Genomic DNA, 22,562 nt, shown 5'->3' on the forward strand with positions numbered 1-22,562 from the left:
CCTTGCTGTTCATATGATTATTTTTAGAAAATAACCTATGTTATAAAATATCATTACGTACACAAATCTCTAAGCTCATTTAAAGTTAATGCATATTCCTACACAATCTTCACACTTATCTTACCTTGTCATGTACCCACGTTATTTTACGAAGTGCACTATATTTGGCGGAACAAAAATCGTTATTAGGATGCTTGTCAAAGTTTCGAACTGCAATAAATCATTCATTCATTCATTCATTCCTTTATTTGGAACCTAAGAGCTTTTATACCGTTTTTTTGTCCATAACAATACACATATAAAATGTACACAATTATTTTACAGTAAAATTATCAGTCCTTCCCCCCTATTGTACAGATATTAGATTTTTTTTTTTAGAAAAGAAAAGAACACTTTGCCTTTTACAATTGTATGTTACACTTCCCTAAAAATGATAACAAACTATAAAAAATCCGCACATCTGGATTAACAACTAAACTTAATAAATTTGTTGGAAACTGAACCTTTAGATTATTTAAAGTTTTATACAAGATATTTCTCTCTCTGTTATGTTTTGATCATTCCAGTATTATATGTTGTGCATCTGCACTTTCCCAGCCACATTCACATTTCTTATTGTTCGTTATTCCAATTTTGGATAAATGTTGCCTAGTACACAAATGGCCCGTTCTCAGTCTATTAATTAATAAAATTACATTTCTTGTAGCACTTACATGATGAAACCATGGTTTTTGTGTTTTGAATTCAACAAATGGTCTGTATAATTCTCCAACTGTTGTAAGTTCATTTCGACACCAATCAAACCATTCATTGAGAAATTTCTTCTTTCCTCTAGGTATAATGATAAGTTCGTAATATTTGGAAGACACACTACTTTCTTTGCACATTCATCTACATGAGAATTGCCTGTAATATTACTATGAGCTTTAGCCCGAGAAAACTCAATGTTCCATCCAGATTTTTGTATTGTTTGAACTAATTGTATACAATTTATAATATAAGGGGATAATTTGTAAAGATTCTTGTAAGAAGATTTAAGAGCCTGTAATACACTTTGCGAGTCAGTAAGTATTAAGAACTTTCGTAAATTTAATTTTTTGACGTATATTAAAGCTTGGTAAATTGCGTAAGATTCTGCTGTAAATATTGAACAGTCTTGTGGAAGCCGAAATAATAGGTCTGCTTTATGTTGTGGATCGTACACTGCACATCCAACTTCTGACTTACTTTTAGATCCATCTGTGTATATGAAATAAGAACTTGGCCATTGAGTAAAATATTCCGATATGTGCGAATAACGAGGGAAATGAATATTATCCACAGACTGTTGAGGATATTCTAATGAAAAAACAGGCTGTGAACAAAACGAATTATACAATTCTATCCACGTAGCAGCTTTTCTGTTTGTTATTTTCCTGTTTCATATAAGTGTATCATATTTGTTAGTACATTGTTGAAAGGATGCTCACAATATGATTTCACTTTGAAGAGCATATTTGCTGCTAACATCTTCTGTATACATGAAATGAAACATTCACCCGCTTCCATGTACACTACTACGTTTGGAGTGCTGTTCATAACACCTAAACATCTTCTCAAGAATTTCCTTTGTATGACATCAATGGAATTCAATTTTCCTTCTGTCAAGTTACACATTGCCAATAGAGAATAATCTATCAAAGACCGAAAATAATTCTTGTAAAATAAAAGCATAACTCGAGGATGACATCCCCACTGAGTATTTGCTATTGATTTGAACAAATTAAACACTTTTTGGATTTGACTTGTATTGCTTTAATTTGGTCCTTCCAAGTTAGTTTTTCATCCAAGATGACACCTAAATATTTTACTCTGGATGTAATGGGAACAAGTGAACTATTGGAGGTGTTCCCTTTTTACTAAAAATTGTAATATTAGATTTTTCCATTGAAATCGAGAGTTTTTTACTTTTAAGCCACTTTTGCACTTCCAATATTTGTTCCTCTAAAACAGGAAAATCAGTATGAATTTGTGTCGTGGACATATAGATACAGATATCATCTGCATGTTGAAGATATTTGACTGTTGGAATTAATTTCCTTTTCATCCCAATCATATATATGTTGAATAACAAAAGACTTAAAGGACTTCCTTGAGGTAACCCTTTGCAGGCTGAATACGGTCCTCTACTTTCACTGAAAAAGTGGAAATATACAGGGTGGCTCAATAAGTCACTTAACACCCTCGGTACAAGGTCACTGCGGCATGGAATTTGAAATTCGCGATGACCAATCATTGCCTGGCCAAGGGGGAACCACATTGACGCCACCCACACGGTCGGCGGCCATCTTGATATCCGCCATCTTGAATTCAACTTCAGAATTTTAAATGGGAAGGGGATCGTGCGACATATCAAAATGGGCTAGAATTTCACGAGAAATGCAATGGTGAAGGTTTTTCGACGTATCTTTAACCAGTAAAAAGTTTTGACTGAATTCTTGTACCAATTAGCTCCTTTTCGAGGTGTTAGAAAAATGCCTTAAAATTTGTTTAGCGCATCGGTAATGCATCGAGATCAAAGTGACGTCTAGGGAGAGACGTTCGCATGCCATTGCACATTATTTTAATCGGATACATCCATGAAAAGCTGCTCATTATGAATGGTTGTCGCGAACAATTACCAGTGTGACGCTTCCATTGAATTAAAAGTCCTTCACAGTGACAAGGCTAATGTTTATGTTCAGAAGGAAGTTTATAAACAGAATATTCGATGTTTTTTATCTGATAACCCATTTTTGACAGATCAAAGCTGAATGGTTAGTGTTGGTAAGTTAATGGTGTGACGTGCTGTGTGGAACACGATTGGTTAGTCAATTTTCCATCAACGGAACCTTAAATGCTTAGGGCTACTTGGATTTGTTAAATAAACAGTTTTTTTCATCCTTGCTTATGGAATAAGGTACTTTTTACAGAGTTTTTTTCAATAGGGAAGAACACCTGAACACTTATGGGAACGTTATGAACCAGTTTTTGTCCAAAGTTAGTTATCAGATGACCAGGGTCACATATTCTGTTTATAAACTTCCTTCTGAACATAACATTAGCCTTGTCACTGTGAAGGACTTTTAATTCAATGGAAGTGTCACACTGGTAATTGTTCGCGACAACCACTCATAATGCGGAGCTCTTCATGGATGTATCCGATTAAAATAATATGCAATGGCATGCAAACGTCTCACCCTAGACGTCACTTTGATCTCGATGCATTACCGATGCGCTAAACAAATTTTAAGGCATTTTTCTAAAACCTCGAAAACGAGCTAATTTGTACAAGAATTCAGTCATAACTTTTTATGGTTAAAGATACGTCGAAAAACCTTCACCATTGCATTTCTCGTGAAATTCTAGCCCATTTTGATATGTCACACGACCCCCTTCCCATTTAAAATTCTGAAGTTGAATTCAAGATGGCGGACATCAAGATGGCCGCCGACCGTGTGGGTGGCGTCAATGTGGTTCCCCCTTGGCCAGGCAATGATTGGTCATCGCCAATTTCAAATTCCATGCCACAGTGGCCTTGTACCGAGGGTGTTAAGTGACTTATTGAGCCACCCTGTACATATAATTTACTCAGTTACTTCCATAATATCAAAACATAGTTGTGAGGTATTTTTAGCTGTTGTACTGTTTGGCTTAGGATATTAATATCTACATTATCATAAGCTGCGCTTACATCTAAGAATGCAGCTAATACAATTCTGTTTCTTTTCAGTGAGTCGAAAATATACGAGAAAGGATTGATTAATCCGTCCTGGCATCCTAATCCCACTCGAAATCCTATTTGTTCGAACTGAAATATGTTTTGGCTTTCTAAAACCATTCTATTCTTTTTTGTATCAGTTTCTCAAATATCTTTCCTATAACTGACGTGAAAGCTATAGGTCTATATGATTTACCTACTTGAGAGTCCTTGCCTGTTTCTAAAATTGGAATAATCAACTGTTTGGACTAATCTTCTGGTACTTTTCCATTATTTAAGAATTTATTAAAAATTGTGCACATCGCCGTTAACGCTACATCTGGAAGGTGATTAATCATCGAATATGTAATTCCATCCATCCCTGGAGCAGATTCTTTACTGTTGCCGATGATGATTTCATAGATTTCCTCTTTTGAAATTGAAGTTGCAAAACCTTTCGTCGAACGTCGTTTTGATGTGTAACTACATAATTCATTTGGTGTTTCAATTACTCCGTCTGGCACTGTAGGTATGAGTTTCTGAATAAATTCAGTCTTCCAATGTGATTTCAAAGGGACTACATTTGCTGTACGAGGATTTGTGAGCGACCTAAACTATTTCCACACATATCATAATTTCATGCTTGGGTGTAAATTTTGACAAAATAATTTACATGATTTTATTTTTGCTTTTATGCATAATCTCTTTGATTTGGCCATAGAACGTCTGAATGCTATCCAGTTCTCCGGATTTGGTATATTCTTACTAATTCGACTCTATGTAGTTTTGCTTCAGCACACCCTTTTGTCCACCAATATATCTTTGGGAAGTGTTGCTGACTACTTTTTATCACCCTGGGACAACTTAAGTCCATCGCAGCCGAAATGATTTTTACATTTTTACAATATGTAATATTATCAGGTTTTAATCCATCATTCTCTGAGAAATAAATAGTTAAAAGTTTAATATAATAAGACCAATTTGCTTGGAATACTTTCCATTTACGAATAGTTAATATTTTTTCGTTTGTTGCATGGCAATAAGCCAGATAAAAATAACATGGATAATGATCACTTGTTCTCAAGTCCATATCTGCCTCCCATGTAAAGTCTGCACAATACTTTTCTGAAATTAAAAATTATTTGCATGGATAATCGTCCTCTACGTTGAAGCACAGTGGCTGCTTTAAGACAAATACAATATGTTCCATATTTCACAGAGAGTACACTATCTATACAAGTCATGCAGAGCGACTATGAAATTTAAAGATTTAACGTGAAACATTTTCACAATTTTTTAGTGTTGCCTTCTGAGTTCTCTGCTTCGCGGGGCTGAGTTGGCAACCACTGCATTTTTTGTAGTAATTAACATAAGGAACCAAGAGATATATTGTTTGAAGTTAACATGATTTCTTGAGAAATTTATTTTCCTATTTTGGATTCAATATGGCTACAATCCTTCACACAGAACTATAAAATGAAATCTATGGAAGCCATACGGAATGAAAGCGATTCATATTTTTTTCCAGAATTATTTAACATTTTCGCCTCCTCTACCCCTGACTCGGTAGATGTGGAATTGTCCACTATTGCTTTTTGGAAAAAAATGACACCCATCTCTGACTGCTTCTGAAGGTGCTTTTATCTGTAGTAAAAAAAACGTTAGGCGTCCAATTTGTAACGAACATATTGGCAATATCACATGTCTTGAATTTTATATTTCCTATTTCAGGGACGATTCCTCCATGTAGAAAGTGAGGAACTTCCTACAGTTTATTTTTACTTATTTCCAGTTCACTATCTTTTAGAGTTAATGCGTGTTATAAAATTATTAGCGCAAAGTACTTACAATTGCCTAGGTTAGCTACCATCAAGAGTTCACTGGTCTCGCTCGCTCCATTAGAAGTCCAAAGACGATGGACACACGCTTTTCTGCCGCTCGCTGAGGAATCTCGGCGGTCATCCTACAGACAGATGGGTGGGTGGTGGAAGGGGCAGTGCAAGGGAGTGGTGGAAGATTACGAAGATCGGCGAGGATCGAGGAACCAGCAAGACTTTCCTCAATCAGCGATGCCAACCCCAACAAAATGTTACTAAAGAAACAACAATTTGATCTATGTTGGCACTTTGCACCGTTTCTAGCACAATCTGCAAACGCCAATCCCTGGGACAGGGAAATCGAATTCAAAGGAATATGTTTTCAGGAAATAAAATTATATCCAAATCTTATTTCTACTTTACAAGCGGATATGTTTCAGACGAAAGGGAGTATTCAGAACCAGCGGAAAGCTTTTTTACAACCATGCCACGATCCATCCTGTCTCTTCTTCATCCTGCTCGATTTGGTTCGTCGGGAGATTTTATAGTAGGAAATCGGTAGAAAGTTGGGAGTAAACAATTTTCTCAAACCTTTTTAAGTTAGATGTTGAACCCATGCCGTTTATTGCACCATTTTAAATAATTGGGGGGGGGGGGTTACACTATTATATAACTGTTAAAAAAAAAGTAACGCAAGTTCAAAACTCTAGAAAAGCAGATGCAGAATTACAATAATCCGAAAACATAAATAATTAATAATAAATCCTTCCACAATAGAGAGGAATTTAGCATAATTTCAAAGTTTAAGCAACACTTTTTATTATTGTCAATCCACACGACAAGGAGGGGGGGGAGAAGAAAATATAAATTCTTGCAAAATCTGAAATATCGTCAATGTTATTTTCGTCGATTTTTATAGGTTCGCATTTAAATATTTCGTAGTTCAAAGTGAGGAGCAAGGGCCCCTTGCCCTACCTTGAGCATAGGCCTGCAGCTAACATCCTAAATGCAATGGGTAGTACAAGAAAGACGTGTGAATGTAATTGATCCCCTTTTTCAAACCTTCCTCAATTTTCCATAACTTCTTCCTACACTCCGAAAAATCCAAGAGTCGCCACTGGCCTATTTGTGGTTCCATGATGCCAGCCATATTTTCTACCCCCTTCATTTTTTCTTTTACCAAACCTTGAATTGAAAGGAGTACTAGAAGTTAGCTATTCTTAAAAATTCAACCCATATAACATTGCCACATAAAGTAGGAGTTGTCCTAGTCTATTTGTTTGTTCAACAATAGAATATCATTGTTGGAGTTAACAATGAAGTGACATGTTCCTGTGGTTATGTCCTTGAAAAAGTTGATTTCATAAACTTCTCGAAGAAAGAACCTGCAAGAACCATATGTAAGAATATTTTATATCAATCTTGTGTGATTATAGCATTAAAATCCATTTACTTTACTCCAATACTGTAGAATTGTACACGTTTTCAGACACACATTTATTTGTGGTAAATGAACAATTACAGGTTACAATTTGTACCGAGTGAGTTCAGAAAAATACTATTTTTATGGCATAGATATTATTTCTGTATCGCGTTCCATAAGAGTAATCAAACAAAAGCCTCTAATACCGTTATACATATAGTCTTTGTGCCAAGAAATAACCCATTGGATATCTGTGCCAAATACAATTTGAATATTTTTACCTTTTGAGCCGAGTCAACTTTTGGAACTCACTTGTCCGATGGGGAGTTTTGTCAATGACAAGATTAATTTGTCCTTGTTGCTAAGTTAAGTGGTGAATATATCAAAACATAAGACCAATCACTGGCCCATTCTTTAGTTTCTTGATCGACTGGTTAAAATTACAAATCAGTGATATATGCGAGTAATGTAAAAATAGCCAACCAACCTCGTAGTGCAAGGAAGGTAATGCATTGCAAGGAAGTTTGCAATCGTAACTCCAAAATCTGGAGATACGAATTGGCAACAATCTGCTCCTTGTTCCAGACAGACAGTTGGAAGCATCAGTTCTCACTCAGAGATCGGGATTAAGAAGATCCACATTCATTCAGAATTGAAACAGGATGACAATAACTGAATAGTACACGTGACACATTAAATAAAATTTAAAAAATTCATATCAAAATGTCCAAAAACTTTAATACCAAATCGCGTTCGTTACATACTATTTCGCACAAATAAAATGAATAATATGTTGGGTTCTGCTCGCTCATAGGCAGCGATAAGAAAATTATTTCTCACGACAGAATACAACCACCGCCTTTATCGTTGACAGCAAGACTTAAACTTCTTACCTCAGCCGCGAGGCACAGCTTTACAGTTTGTTCTTTCTTAACAATGGTACCAAATCACACCATAAAAATACACAAAAGAAACTGATAATTTACACGACAGATATTAATTAAGCTTAGATTATGGTTGGCAACAATTAAGAGTGCCAACTTGAAACTCTTGACGTTGACATTTACACATAGTACCATTCCACACTCCTAAAATAAACAGCCAATAGGAAAAGGTTATATTATTGAAAGCAAGGCAAATTGCTGTGCTTTAATGTTACAATATTAAACTAGGAAAAAATAACTAAACTGATGTTATTAATTAAACATTATTTGCCTTTGCACATAAAATGATTAAATAAAAGTTTAGTTTACGGATTTTCAACGGAGACTAAATTACTTCAATCTTGTCAATTGTTACGGAATATCGATATTAAGAGGAATTCTATGTAATACCTTCTTTTCGCAGATGACTGTAAGATTTTCTGAGAAATCTCCACTTCCAACGATACTCACCTTCTCCAGAATGACATAACAACGTTTCTTTCATGGTGCCTGAAATGCAAACTTACATTAAATCCTGAAAAATGTACTTCTCTCACCATCGCTCTCAAAAAGAACCTGTTAAAGTCGTCTTACTCCATCTTTGGCAATAACATCAAAGCAGTATCCTCCCATAAAGACCTAGGCATTGTTTTCGACAAAAAACTCACATTTGAAGAACATATTACAGGCACGACAAAAATGTCTGAGTCTCTTAGGTTTACTGTATCGTTTCTACGAAATTAGTGACATCTTAGCCCTCACCTTGTACTTCAAATCATTCATTTACCCAATAATAGAATACTGCTCTCCCGTCTGGTCCATGGCATGTCCCACTCAGCTCTCCAGAATCGACTCTGTTCTTAACTTTTTCCTTGCTATAGTTCGTTACAGGGTTCCCTCATTACGCAATTTTTCAACACCACATCTTCTGTTCTTTCTAAACTTAGACTCCCTATCAGCACCGTTTACTGAATGATTTTAGGTATCTTTACAAAATTGTCAATGGCAAAATCCGTTGCAACACGCTCCTCCAGGCATTCCACTTTCGAATGCGCATAACACGCAACACAAATCTATTTTACACAAAGAAACCTAGACTGGAAATTCAAAAAATATCGCTCTTCCACAGACTTCCCACTCAATATAACGACCTCCCATCAAGTTCTCATGTATTTTCCACAGAGTACGCCTTTCTGTCAATCAACAGAATATATGTTGCTAAATAATATTCAATTGTGCTATCTTGGCTTATTTATATTAATATTTTGTCTTATTTTGTTATTTTCTTCTTTTTTCTTTTTTCTTCTTTTCATTGTTACTGATTTCAGAATAAAATGGCTACGTGCTGTATCTGAAATTTTCTCAATAAATAAATAAATAAATATATAATAATAATAATAATATGTGCTTAAAACAACTTTTGCGTGAAAGATAGAAATAATCTTAGCCATCTTGTATCTGAAAAATAATGAAAACGTTGCATATACTATTTGGGATAAATATTAGCCAATAAAATCTGAATTAGATGTTGAAAAAATACGCGAATTATGTATGTAATAACATAATATAAGATACAAATTACACATGAATTATGAAAAACAATTAAATATAAATAATTTAATGCAAGTTATTGAAAGCATACGAATAAGATATATTGCAATATATAAGTGAATTTGGCTAACATAGCGATCGTTACAAGTTCTATCAGCCGTACATCGGTAAATACTTCTTCACCATACTCCGTGGCAATAACGAATACTTTCTTCACTTCCTTTCTCAACATTTCAGCTATTTACAGGGTGGATGAAAATCATGATTCTTATTTAAAAAAAACAATTTTTGATAATTTTTTAAATTTAAATCGGATATTTTGGATTTAAATCGATTTTTTTTTATTTAAATGGTTTTTTGTTTTTAAAATTTAAACATGTTTAAAGTTGGTTGCATGGTTTTTGACACCATTCATATAGATGTGTTTTGTTTTTATAGAAAGGCTTTTTGCTCGGAAGGCTAGTAACTGCATTCGCTCTCTCCTCCACGTAATATCGTTCCCCTTCGCGTGTTTATTGGTGGAACTGTCTCTCTTCGCTACTTGCGCAGAAATTTTGTTTCGTTCCTTTGCTCCAGAGATGCCCGGCAGAAAGTGTAATCTTTCTCGCAAGTTGGATATAGTGAACTCTGAATGGTAATAAATGTGCAACAATATAGCATCAAATTAAAATAATTAAATTATTGATTGGTTTGATTTATTTTACTTCGTTCTTCTGCCACTTTTGGCTCATTGCGAGGATGTGGATGAGTGATGATATGATGAAACGGATGAAGAAACATTCATAAGAACACCATGCCCAGTCCGGGATCCGAACCTAGACCCCTGCGGCCTGTATTAACAACTTCGCAAGATTCGTCCCGGGGTTGTTCTGCCACTTAATCCTATTAAATACATACTAAAAAAATGCAAGAAAAGGAAATATTATATAAAAATATTGAAAATAAACCTACACGTATGGATCAATATTACGCAATAAAGTTATCTTGTAATTTCTGTCTCTATGTCTTCTTCAAATTATTCATCACTCTCCCGCCATTTTTGGCTCAACGTGTATGTGAGGATGCTTCACAATTATTTGAAACTAATGAAGGTTCACATACATAGGATCCCTTAAAACAAGTTTAGAACATGCGACCAATTATTGGATATTGTTAGTGGAAAACTCAACAAGTGATGTGGCTTATAGGAATTTTGAATAAAAAAAATTGCACTATTCTAGAAATGTACATTTTCATGTCATATCTCTCAGACTATTTTAATATTCATCAGTTCACTTTGATATATTCCATATAAATATTCGACACGAAAGCGCATTAGTTAGTGGTTCGTTATAACTTTGAAGTATTATTTATTCTTCTGTAAAATAACTTTGTGGAGTTATTAAAGTCACGGTTTTGGACAGAAGAGGACCTAATCTAGGAGTTAGTAGTGCTTATTTGTAAGGCACTTTATGCACATAAAATCTAATCGTTTCTGGAACTGCAGTTTCAATAAATCATTACAATGCTGACCAAGGAAAAATTTATTGTACAAATAATATACACTAAACATAACGTTTACACCCTCTAACAGGGTTTTCTTCAGACGAAGATTCACAATAAAGCCTTGTACAACATTTTAATCTTTTATTAACAATGGAAGCATGCAGTTTCAAGTGTGATCTGAATCACCATGTGCTTCCACCGGGTATCGAACACAGTACCCTTGATTACAAAGCGACAAAGTTTCACATCGCCATCGAAGAGGTCAAATCAAATTTACATTTGTCAATAGTTTTGCAACCTATATTTATTTACGTGTCATCAATATTAAAGAATAAATATAGAACAGGCTCTGAATCGTTATAAAATATTTTTTTACAAACTAAGTGCACATTAAAACCACAAAACTAAGTAACCTTGTAAAAATATTATTTTAGAGCCTTATATTAACTTCTCTACTTGTTTGATAAATGTCTTGTACAAAGCATTCTTTTTTTTAAAATTTCAGCTAAATGCTACTTCCAAACATTGTCACATTATACAATATGTATCTACTTCAAATATATCAATTGAAACGAGGATACGTAAAATTATTTGTTTCTCGGTTCGTTGTTAATCGAAACTTAAGGTATGTACATTTGTAATATAGCTACCAGTTGAAATCGGTGCGTTAAGATGTATCAAGAGACATAATGGAAATATTTCTCGCACATGAATCGAACTTTAATACATTTTAATGCATTTATATAATCGTTGCATAATTAATTGATATGACTATTTCAGTATTCAAGTGTTTTCTGATAATATTCTCAATATCTCCTTGTTCGCTTATTGGCAAATATCTGAAAAAGTTCTGAGACACTGGAAGTTGAACATTAGAAATATTTATTACACTATGAAAAGAAATATTTACTGCATTCTAATCAAAAACTCTTATTATAATTGTTATAAAGGGTGTTCCATTAAGACGGATCAAAGTTAGCAGAAAATAAAACGTTGTTATTGGTGAAACTTTATTGATTTCACTTTTGAATCATGTTATTAGAGGAATGGCAATTATGTGTGAAAAAACAATATCGGCCAAATGTCCGCCAAGGCTTCGGCGGCACACGTCCACTCGATGGTCACAATTTTTGATGACGTCTCTGCATAGTTGCTCGTCGATCTCACCAATATGCCTTATTATCTCATCCTTCAGCTGTTGAATTGTTGTTGGCTTGCTGGCATAGACCTTACTTTTGAGATAATCCCAAAGGAAGAAATCTAATGGGGTTAAGTCGCACGATCGTGGTGGCCAATTGACATCGCTGTTTCGAGAGATGATGCGACCTGGGAACTTCTCATTCAATAAAGTCATTGTTGCATTGGCTGTGTGGCTTGTGGCGCCGTCCTGTTGGAACCACAAATCTTCGACATCCATAGCATTCAATTCAGGCCATAAAAAGTTGGTTATCATGTCACGGTATCGCTCGCCTGTGACCGTTACAGAATTCCCGGCATCATTTTCGAAGAAATACGGGACAATGATTCCGCTAGCAAAAAATGCACACCAAACAGTGATCTTTTGTGGATGCAGTGGCTTTTCAACAATGTTCCTTGGATTTTCATCAGCCCAAATGCGACAATTCTGCTCATTAACGAACCCACCAAGATGAAAATGAGCTTCATCACTAAAGATGATTTTTTGCGAAAAATCATCATCGGCTTGTTTTTGCTCGTGCATCCAATTGACGAATGTACGGCGCTTCAAATGGTCAGCAGGCTTCAATTCCTGTGTCAATTGAATTTTGTAAGCGCATAGAGACAGATCCTTTCTCAAAATTCGATGTAGCGTTGTTGTGGAGAGGTTCAATTCCTGCGCGCGATTGCGAACAGAGGTGTCTGGATTCGTGGCCACATTCTCGCGCACTGCAGCAATGTTTTCAGCTGAACGGCGTAAACGAGCACGCATTGCCGTTTTCACATCTGGCACCGAACCAGTTTCTTTGAATTTACGAACAATTTTGCCAATTGCACTATCGGTTGGTCGATTATGTTCACCAAAAAAATCGCGAAGTGCCCGAAATGCATTTCTGTTTGAACGTCCATTTTCGTAATACGCTTCGATAACTTTAACACGTTGCTCGATTGTTAATCTTTCCATGGTTGAAATTGGCAAAGGCTGAAGTTGTTAAAATCTGAAAGAAAAAGAAAAAAAAACATTAAACACTTAACCTTATTTCACATTTCAAATCGTTCCAAATTAATGGAACACCCTTTATAACTGTTATATTATTATATTAGCTTAAATTATTTATATATTCAAAGTTATTTATTTTAATTCTGTTTACTCTCTAAAATAAGTTTCTCATTTTGTAGAGTAACATGGTACTAAATATATATAAGAAAAAACAGATCTATTTTTGTGGATATCCAAGATCTGATGAATTTAGACGTTAGCTTGAGGCTTCAGATTTTATGCTTTAATAAATGTATTTACTTCCCTGTGTGTACGTCACGTAGTTTTGTAACTCACTTCAATTTACACTAATTTTCAGATAATGTCACGTTGAAAGAGAATAACAAAGATGAATCCTGTGTGGATATTTAAGTCAAAAGAGCCACATTCGGCTCTCCAGGATATTTTGTACGAAAAATTGGGAAGGATGTTACTTTCGTCACAACCAAGTGAGAATTTTCACAGGAATAAAAAAATCGTTCAAAATTTCTTTGGTCAAATACCGCGAACACTGCAAACAATCCTTCTGCAGAGAACTCTTCAGTTTCTGAAGCAAAACGAAGATACGTTGGAGGAATCGCCTGTAGTTGCTTACGTTGTTCAAATGTTGTTCAAGAAAGGTTTCAAGAGACTGGATCTTCAGTTCAACACCAAATTGAAACAGGCCTTTCTCATTGAGATTCTGTTACATCTTGCACAGGAAGGAACAGATTTGGAGGTTTTGAAACTGCAGTTGAAGGCAGGTTCAGACCAAATGAATTGGGAGATCCACAGCCAGATGCAAAAGAAGATGCTAGATACTACTAGGAAATTAGTTATCTTAGAACTGCCTCAAATTTGTAACGACGAAGTTTTGAAACTTATCGGAGATAATTGCCATAGGCTTCGGATACTTGATGTCCAGAGTTCACCAATTACAGACAAAGGTCTTCATTACCTTACACAAAACATAATGGAAGTACAACCAGAGCCCATTGGACTTGTAACTGATTGGGCAAGTTCCTTGTTTGGAATACCTGGCGTATTAATGCCTTTGGAGGATCTCGTGCCATGTCGAAGGAGGGTTGGCTTCTATCATAGAAGAAAGAGTCCTTTGTGTAAATCTTTACAAACATTGGAATTGACTGGGTCAGGAGGAGTCACATACAAAGGTGTGTTGGTTGTCTTGGGACTGGTTTCCAATATTAATGACATTGGCAATATCATGTTAGATGATTTATTTTCCAATTTAATGGTCGTCCAGGGCGAGCATTCTGCTACGAACAAAGACATCCCCTTACCAACATTCCGTCTCGACTCAGTTTTTGTGAACAGCCTCACCAAAGAACGTTTGGAGTTTATTAAATCGACATGCCCGAATCTTACTTACTTGCAGATTGCTAAATATGTGACAGTGCCTCTTACCTGCTTCGAATCTTTGAACTCTCTAATACATTTACATTTGGAACCAAGAAACCAGCTGTACACAGTAAACAGAATAATGGAGATTTCGCCACGTTTCAGGAACTCACTTCAATCTTTGACGTTTGGCAACAGTGTTGAGAATTGCAATCTTAATGTGGTTCTTCGTGCTTTTCCTACGCTCAGACAACTTTGGCTTTACTTCCCTAATCTCACATGGACCACCAATGACGTATTGGATGATAATTTGCAACAACAGAACATCACTATGATTAAACTAGTTGGAAACGTTACGGCAGAAGCAATATTGAAGATCTTGGAATGTGCAATCAACTTGGAAGAAATCCACGTGAAGAATATAGTAGAGAAGCCCCAGAACTTCTTAGAAAAACTGTGCTCAATTTCAGAATCCCCTAAACTCAATACCTTTCTTGTTGTTGATGTTCCTTTCGTCACTACAGAAGAAGATCTCATATTTTTCCTTTCTCGCTTCAAGAGGATAATCAGTGTAGGCCGGCTTCCCTTTAAAGCCAGATTATGTCGAGGGTTCAATAACACCAAATATCAGTTATTGCATGGCCTGTAGATTTTTAAATGCTGATAACTTTCCATTCGCAATTTGATACTTGCTTTTGCACTATACATTTATAAATTTATAAAAGGCCATAATATGGGAAAATTTTATAATTTCTAAATTTCTCTAATATGTGTAAAAATTTAAATGACCAGCTGTAACTTGTGTCAATAAATCACTCACTGCAACCTCTTGTTCTCTTATTATTCAATTCTTTATTTTTGGGCTGTAACTCTAATACACTTTTTCATAACACATCTAAAATTATTTTATCCTTTATTTTATCACCTCAACTAAACCAACCTGTGGGTGTCCTAGTTCGTCTGTATTCGAGATGGAACTTTCAGCAGCATCGTATGGCGAGGTGACACAAAACATCTGTGTATTGCACCTACCACCAGGGGAAGGAGGATACACAAATCGATAAGGTGGCTTTCAAGTCATAGTCTACGTTATAATAAAGTGTTCATGAAATTGTCTCGCAAGTGTGATGATGGTTGCCCAATAGAGAGCCAATCTTGACTTTCAATTAGCCACTAGTTAAAACTCGTATTGAAGACAATTATATTCTTGATTTCCCCAAACAGAAATATCACATTATTATTTTATATTCCACATCCTACCTTTGTAACATATTATCAGTATATGTTATTCTTTTGGCCTTATGCAGAATTTATACAATTATACTATGCAGAAACTACACACATGAATGGCAGCGAATGTATTTCACATGAACCAAGATATTCAGAATGCCACACAACAATCTTCAGTAACTACATTCTAGAAGGATAACTGGTAATTTAATTACTTGCCAGAAGTTTTCAAACTTACTAACGTCACTTGAGAATGACATGATCAAATTGAAGCCTTCACATCGGCATGTTATGACACTCCAAATTCCTTCCTTAGTTCTTCATCATACTCTCTTGTATTGATAGAAATAGTTTAAATTGGAGTCCGAAGCAATATGTGCCGCCACAGGGGACTGATTCTCTTGTGTGCAAGATAATGGTGTTAGTCACTACGCTATCATCAAGTTCCCCTGTAAGTCCGGCAAGGAAGAAAATTACACGAAGAAAATATTAATATAGTTTGGTTAAGTAACAAAACCAAACATATATTTATCATAACTTCTAAACATACATACATCCAAAATAGCAAATAGTGTAGAAGAACACAATTAGACACACTAGTAACGATTACATTATTTATTACACAATACAGATTATTGTGTCATGAAGGTTGCCCATCCTAAAATGTTAGAGGGAAAGGACTTACTTGGCGAAAAGGACTGAAGACCATACTTAGAAAGTCGAACATGAGTCAAGCGAAGTCCATATTCTCCTCTGTCTAGCCTGGAGGAGGCTGGGTGGTCGGCAATGACCTCGGGGTGTTGACTTGGTCAGCTCTTCCGGCGAACACATTCTGCGAACACACAGACTGATCAGTCCCCGGAATGTCTGGAGCAATGCGGCGTATAAGAGCAGAGGAGAGAGAAATCAAGTTGGTGGACCGAGGTAGTATATGCTGCTGCAAAGGTTGTTACTACAGTCGTTGCCCCCCCCCTCCATGCAATCCTGTTCGCTCTCATACGTTCATTGGTCGAGGAGCAGAGATTTGTTTTCGTTCACTCGCCCCAGAGATTCCCTGGATGTAGTATAGTCAGAGACTGTATTTGTACTCGTGATGTGCCCTTGTTTGTCGAGCTTCTGATCACCTCACTCATCACCAGAAGACCAGGTCATGGCACACGGTCACACTAAGCTCCGCCTCAGGTTAAGTTTGCAGCACGTTTTATGTATTAATCCACAAGAGCGGCACTCAGAAACTCCCATGCCAGTCTTGCCTGAACTGCCAAGCTGTTCATATCGCAAACAGTGAGAAAATCGACAGTGATGCAGCGGATTTATATTCTGCGCATATGTTTGGGCCTATGTATGCAAAAAGCTTCTGCAAATTTAACCTATCGCCGGGCTTAGACTAGCTGTCACATGTGCAACCACTTTCCATCAGTTGGGCGATTGCCAACTTCTGGGTATTTGCCAATTATCCACGAGCCACTCAACACCTTGGCAATGGTCATGTCTTGGCACTTGCTGAGACACGTGACCATCTTCCGACCTTAGGGGTTTGTCTTTTGAAGAGTTTCCATGCTGTAGAGCTGGTAAGCAGGGACACGTTTTGGATTCGTGACACGCTGCAAGTTAATAATGTAAATAATCTCCTGTTATCATCTGCTTACTTCTGACTGATGATCAGATGCTCGCTACATTTACAATAAGGACCATGTGTCATTGAAATTAATTTGAAGATACAGTAAGTGTTTTACAAATTCGAAACTCATTCTGTAAAAGGGTTCTTTTCAAATTAAAAAAAAACTCGACAACTTTTAAATTATAAACAAGACATCCTTTTATTATTTTCCAATCTGAAAAATATTTAATTTTGTATTTGGGGAGGGGAAGTAGGGACGATCAAACGGACATGTGTGAAAAACAATGAGAAACATGATATATCAGTGATTGATTAACACAGCCCCAAAATCCCCAAACAATTCTTCACCACAGCTTCTCATAATGTTTTACAATATCAGGCAGAAAAATTGAATGTGATGACATAGCCTGAATGCATGGGAAGCCTTAACAAAAATGTATTACGTGTGTTTGTGTAAAGCTTTAAAAACGTAGCAAAAGTTGACTTTATTTGTCTGTGAAATATAGGGGCTAATAATTTTTGTTGGTGAATTATTCAAAGATAAAACTAAATATATGCTTACAGGCCAAAACCAAGTGTTAGGTAATAATCAAAATCTAATTATTGATAACAACTCGTTTGAACCAGTTTCCAAATTCAAATACTTAGGAGTAATATTAACATGTGAAAATTATATTAAAGAGGAAATAAAAAGTAGGCTTAATTCAGGAAATGCATGTTACTTCTCTCTTCATAAACTTTTGTCTTCTCGTTTAATATCTAAGAAACTAAAAGTTAAAATATACAAAACAGTAATTTTGAATGTAGTATTATATGGGTGTGAAACTTGGTCCCTTACATTGAAAGAGGAACATAAATTGTGAGTATTTGAAAATAAGATCCTTAGGAAAATATTTGGACCTAAAAGGGATGAGGAGACAGGTGAGTGGAGAAGGCTACATAATTTAGAAGTACATAATTTGTATTCATGTCCAGATATAATTAGAATGATTAAATCAAAAAGACTTAGGTGGGCAGGCCATGTGGCACGAATGGGAGAGGAAAAAGGAGTTTTCAGGATTCTTGTTGGGAGACCTGATGGTAAGAGACCTGTAGGAAGACCAAGACGAAGATGGAGGGACAACGCTGAGATGGACCTAAAGGAAATCGGTAGGGATGGAAAAGAGTATATAGATCTTTCTCAAGATAGGGACAGATGGAAGGCCTGTGTTGCTGCAGCCATGAACCTTCGGGTTTAAGAAGGTTAGAGAGTTAGTTAGTTTAGTTAGAATTATTCAAAATATATGCATTCACAAACATTTATACCATAAAGAAATGAAAAACAATATTAATTTTAAAATTAATTCACTTTCTTATTTACATGGAGTAGGACCACTTTTGTGGCGAATTTTCCTGTAACTGTGCGGTAACATCTAACTCGAATATATTGCCAACAATTGACACGCAACAGTATTTTCGAGTGAACAATGAATATTTATGTCGACCTTGTGTCGACTTTGCCAACGATCCACGCTCTGCATGGCTTTCTTTCACGTGTCTTTAATGCTGCATGTGCTTCGACTCCACATACCTGCGAAGCGTCACCCAGTCCAATCTGGTGGTGTGCGATGTCAGTGCAGCCAACCAGGTGCTCTTTATCGATTCAACATCAATTCCACTCAGGGGTGACCATCCCCCCCCCCCAAGGCCAATGACGCAATCCCCCCAAAATCATGTCTTCCTTCCCTCAAATCATATCATGTGTCTCCACCCACCCTCAATCATTCGTGGCCTCAAACCACATCGTAATCTACAGATAGTATTTAATTATGACAGCGTGTCTTCCGAAAGTAACTTTTCTCTCAGCATTACCGAACACACTTGATCTGCCCCTCCTACATAAACAGGGGTGCCTATCACTCAAGACCGCCCCAAAAATCGTTCATCATAATCCCCACAAAATATTTTTGTTGAATACATAATAAATTATGTTTATTTCAATGAAATACCATGTTAAACTGTCTATATTTTTTATTGTTCGACATTGATTGGTTAAATGTAGTAAATTAAATTATGTAAATATACATATACATAGTGTTTGGGAAACCAAATAACATGTTCCAGCCACATGACCGATTCTGTTTCACGAGACATTACCGAAACCTACCTAGAAATTCTTAAGCTCAGGGCAATAACATAATACATTTTTTCTTTCAAAGAACTCATCCCCCAGCCCCCACCCACGTTTTCTTAAGGTAAATATATTTTAGTAATATAACAATATTTGAGGACTAAAAGTGGTAAACGTTGTAAGTGCCAAAAGCGAAAGTGTTGGGAAATCGCATCGTTCAGCACATCAGCCCGTAAGAACGTTCACACTAGTGACCTCTTTACACGCCCTTTGAAGTACTTAGAGGGCTACCAGCCACATTTCACGTTTACCACATAATACAGCATGGCACATTTCACAGTTTAACGTGGAAAACGGTGTTTGAATTATTGTGGCACTTACTGCGTTTGCCAATTTTAGTCTTCAATTAAGTGGATTATATCTTCATTGCAAATTTAACTCGTTAAGGCCGTACTAAAGGCAATTTTGTGGTAATTTTTCGATAACAGATGGCAGCACCGTTTGCCATGGCAACCGAGGGCCATGTTGCCAGATCTTCGAGTAATCAAGGTAAATACATACAGGTTGGTCGATTAGGGTACTCCTTCATGGGATATGACGTCACGTTGGTTAGCAGATTTTATTGAAAAATCTAAGTAGATGTGGAGCAACGTAATTGTTTATCATGAGGTTTTAGTTGTATGTTCTTATTGAAAAAAAATTATCAGCAATGGAAGATAGTAATAGTCGTAATAGTAATATAAAATCCCTTGTATTGTATTATGTATTTCTTTTAATATTTCGATAGCAGAAGAGAACATACAAAGATAACTGTAATTAATTCAAACTCGAAATGCATAAAGTAAGGAGAGTAATTGAAATAATTGAAAACATTTTGCAATTACGTTTGAAGCGAATGCTGCGTTGACTGTAGAATTCACTTTATATAACAGTACTTGAACAAATTTATATCTTTTATCGGTGACGTTACCACAGTTTCTTCATAAATTACAGAATTTCAGTGTACATTTTGTAAATATTTATAAATATTAGCGCTCTCTAACGATCCTCAATCCTTTATCCTTGAAGTGAATAAACATGGAATTCTGTACACTTATTTTTTACTGAGTTTTAATATCGCGATTTTGAAAGAAAATGTCAGAAGAATCCTGGATACACAATAGAAGACATATTTGTCATTTTTATAATAGTTAAATATTAAATACAGTTTTGTAGCGCATCTAATTTATTTGCATGTCTTGTCACCACACAATGTTCTGTTTCATAGTTCTTTACGGATTTGGTCTATTCTGGTTTTCAGTTCTGCAGCTGATGTAGAATCTTTGGAAGTATCAGTAACATTTTCAAGTAACAGTAACTGTAAACTACTGACGTTATGAAATTAGTAATTGTAACTCAGTTATTTTCCACGTAACTAGTAAGTTGTACAATTACTTTACTGCATGGAAAGAAATAATATCTTGAACTAAATGTTCTCTTCAAAGAATGGGTAAATTGACGAATATTAAAGCCAGACCCCATGGCGGAATGGTTAGCACATCGCGCTACGACGCCACGAGTCCAGGGTTCGAATCCAGGCCTGGGCATGGATGTTTGTGAGTGTTCATTCATAAATTTCGTCACATCATCACTCATTCCCATCTTCGTAAATTAGCCAAAAGTGACACAAAAAGCGAAGTAAAATCAAGCAAATCAATCAATCAATCACTTGATGATTATTATAATCTTGAGACCATGAGAACAATTTTGTATTTTTTTTCGTCAAGAGCCAGGATATATCCCAAGTAGTACTTACCATATAAGACTACATACATAATCTCCAACAATCTTCATGGACACACAGTAATTTTATAGTTCAACAAAAATTCTAAAAAATATTTGGTTTGCTCAACAAAATAAATTAAATGTTGATCGTCATTGCTTTGTAACAGAAGTTTACTGTGAATTTTTTTGCCTCAATGTTTGTACATGAAATGTAAGAAATAAGTTATAATTTCATGAAACTTAATTTGGTAGTCATCGGTGGTGAAAAGGACATCGCGCTTGCAACTCATGTTCCGAACAACGTCTTGCGAGATTAAACAAATCTAGAGTAAAGTAACTGTAATAATAACTGTGTTAGGCACTTTCTTAAGAACAGTAATAACAGTAATTATAAGTGAATTACTTTCTCAAGTGATTAACTCGGAATTACTTTTAAAGAGTAACTAGTCAAACACTGCTGATATATCATCGAGTTCAGCAACATATTGGTAGGAATTTCTAGTAAAGTTGAAGTTACCCCATGGCAAAGTGGTAACGTAATCGCCTTGAGGAGTCCCAGGTTCGATAGACGGTGGGTGTACAGTTGTCGTCACTAAAAATGGGACAACTAGATCCTGAAAGTCTCCCTTCTCTGCAATGCGTCTTGTATGTTGTCTAAATCTACGGCGATGAGTGAATTGTAATAGCAAATTTTCAATGTTAAGTTCTGTCACTGCCGTTGAGTTAGGCAACACACATAACGCCTTGCAGGGATGAGGATATTTCAGGATATAGGTGTCCCATTTTTATTGCCGGTGACTGTATATAGTGGTTTGGATCCCACTTTAAACTGTAGGTCCAGTACCAATTAGCCTTTCTGTGTATAAAGTAGACTTAGAAAACGTATTTCGAGGGAAGATACAATACAGTAAAAATTACCATTAGAATAGAAGTCCAATAGCTTACATATCATTGTTTAATGGGACTACTAAAACTATATTTTCGGGATATATAAAATCATATTTACGTTGTTGTTTCAATGCATATTTATTATTTTTCTTTATCATACCCTGCAAAACATTATTGCGTTATCTAAGAGCAGTGTTGGCGATTGGGTTCCAAAACTGGGAGAGGGCAAGGACACTTTAATTTCCCTTTGCAGATAAGGTTTTGTATTGTATTGGGGCAAAAGTGGGGGCCATCTGCCCCTCCCCCTAATTGATGCCACTGTCTGAGAGATATGCTTCTTGCAAATCATCATCACATTCAGGAAGCAATGAATGTCCTAAGATTTTGAGAAAACACCTCTCACAATTTCAACTTGCAAGAATATCTATGCGTGCCAATGCTTAACAGACAAGACAAGTAAGTCACACCCCTCGCATTGT

At 35.9% G+C, this 22,562-nt stretch overlaps 1 protein-coding gene across 2 annotated transcripts; it reads left to right on the forward strand.

Moving 5' to 3' along the window:
• Nucleotides 1-6,869: 6,869 nt before the first annotated feature.
• On the forward strand, nt 6,870-15,242 carry LOC146002082 (uncharacterized). Of its 2 annotated transcripts, XM_083139799.1 has the most exons (3): nt 6,904-6,935; nt 11,423-11,542; nt 13,452-15,242. In XM_083139799.1, the coding sequence occupies exon 3, from the start codon at nt 13,482-13,484 to the stop codon at nt 15,117-15,119; it is 1,638 nt and encodes a 545-aa protein (XP_082995925.1). In that variant the 5' UTR covers nt 6,904-6,935; nt 11,423-11,542; nt 13,452-13,481; the 3' UTR covers nt 15,120-15,242. The 2 variants fall into 2 exon arrangements, with proteins under 2 accessions (XP_082995924.1, XP_082995925.1); XM_083139798.1 differs by lacking the exon at nt 11,423-11,542 and having other exon boundaries at nt 6,870-6,935.
• Nucleotides 15,243-22,562: the final 7,320 nt, after the last annotated feature.

This window comes from Lepisma saccharinum, chromosome 18 (genome assembly GCF_977018435.1).
Source record: "Lepisma saccharinum chromosome 18, izLepSacc3.1, whole genome shotgun sequence".
In the NCBI taxonomy this organism is placed as follows: Eukaryota; Metazoa; Arthropoda; class Insecta; order Zygentoma; family Lepismatidae; genus Lepisma; species Lepisma saccharinum.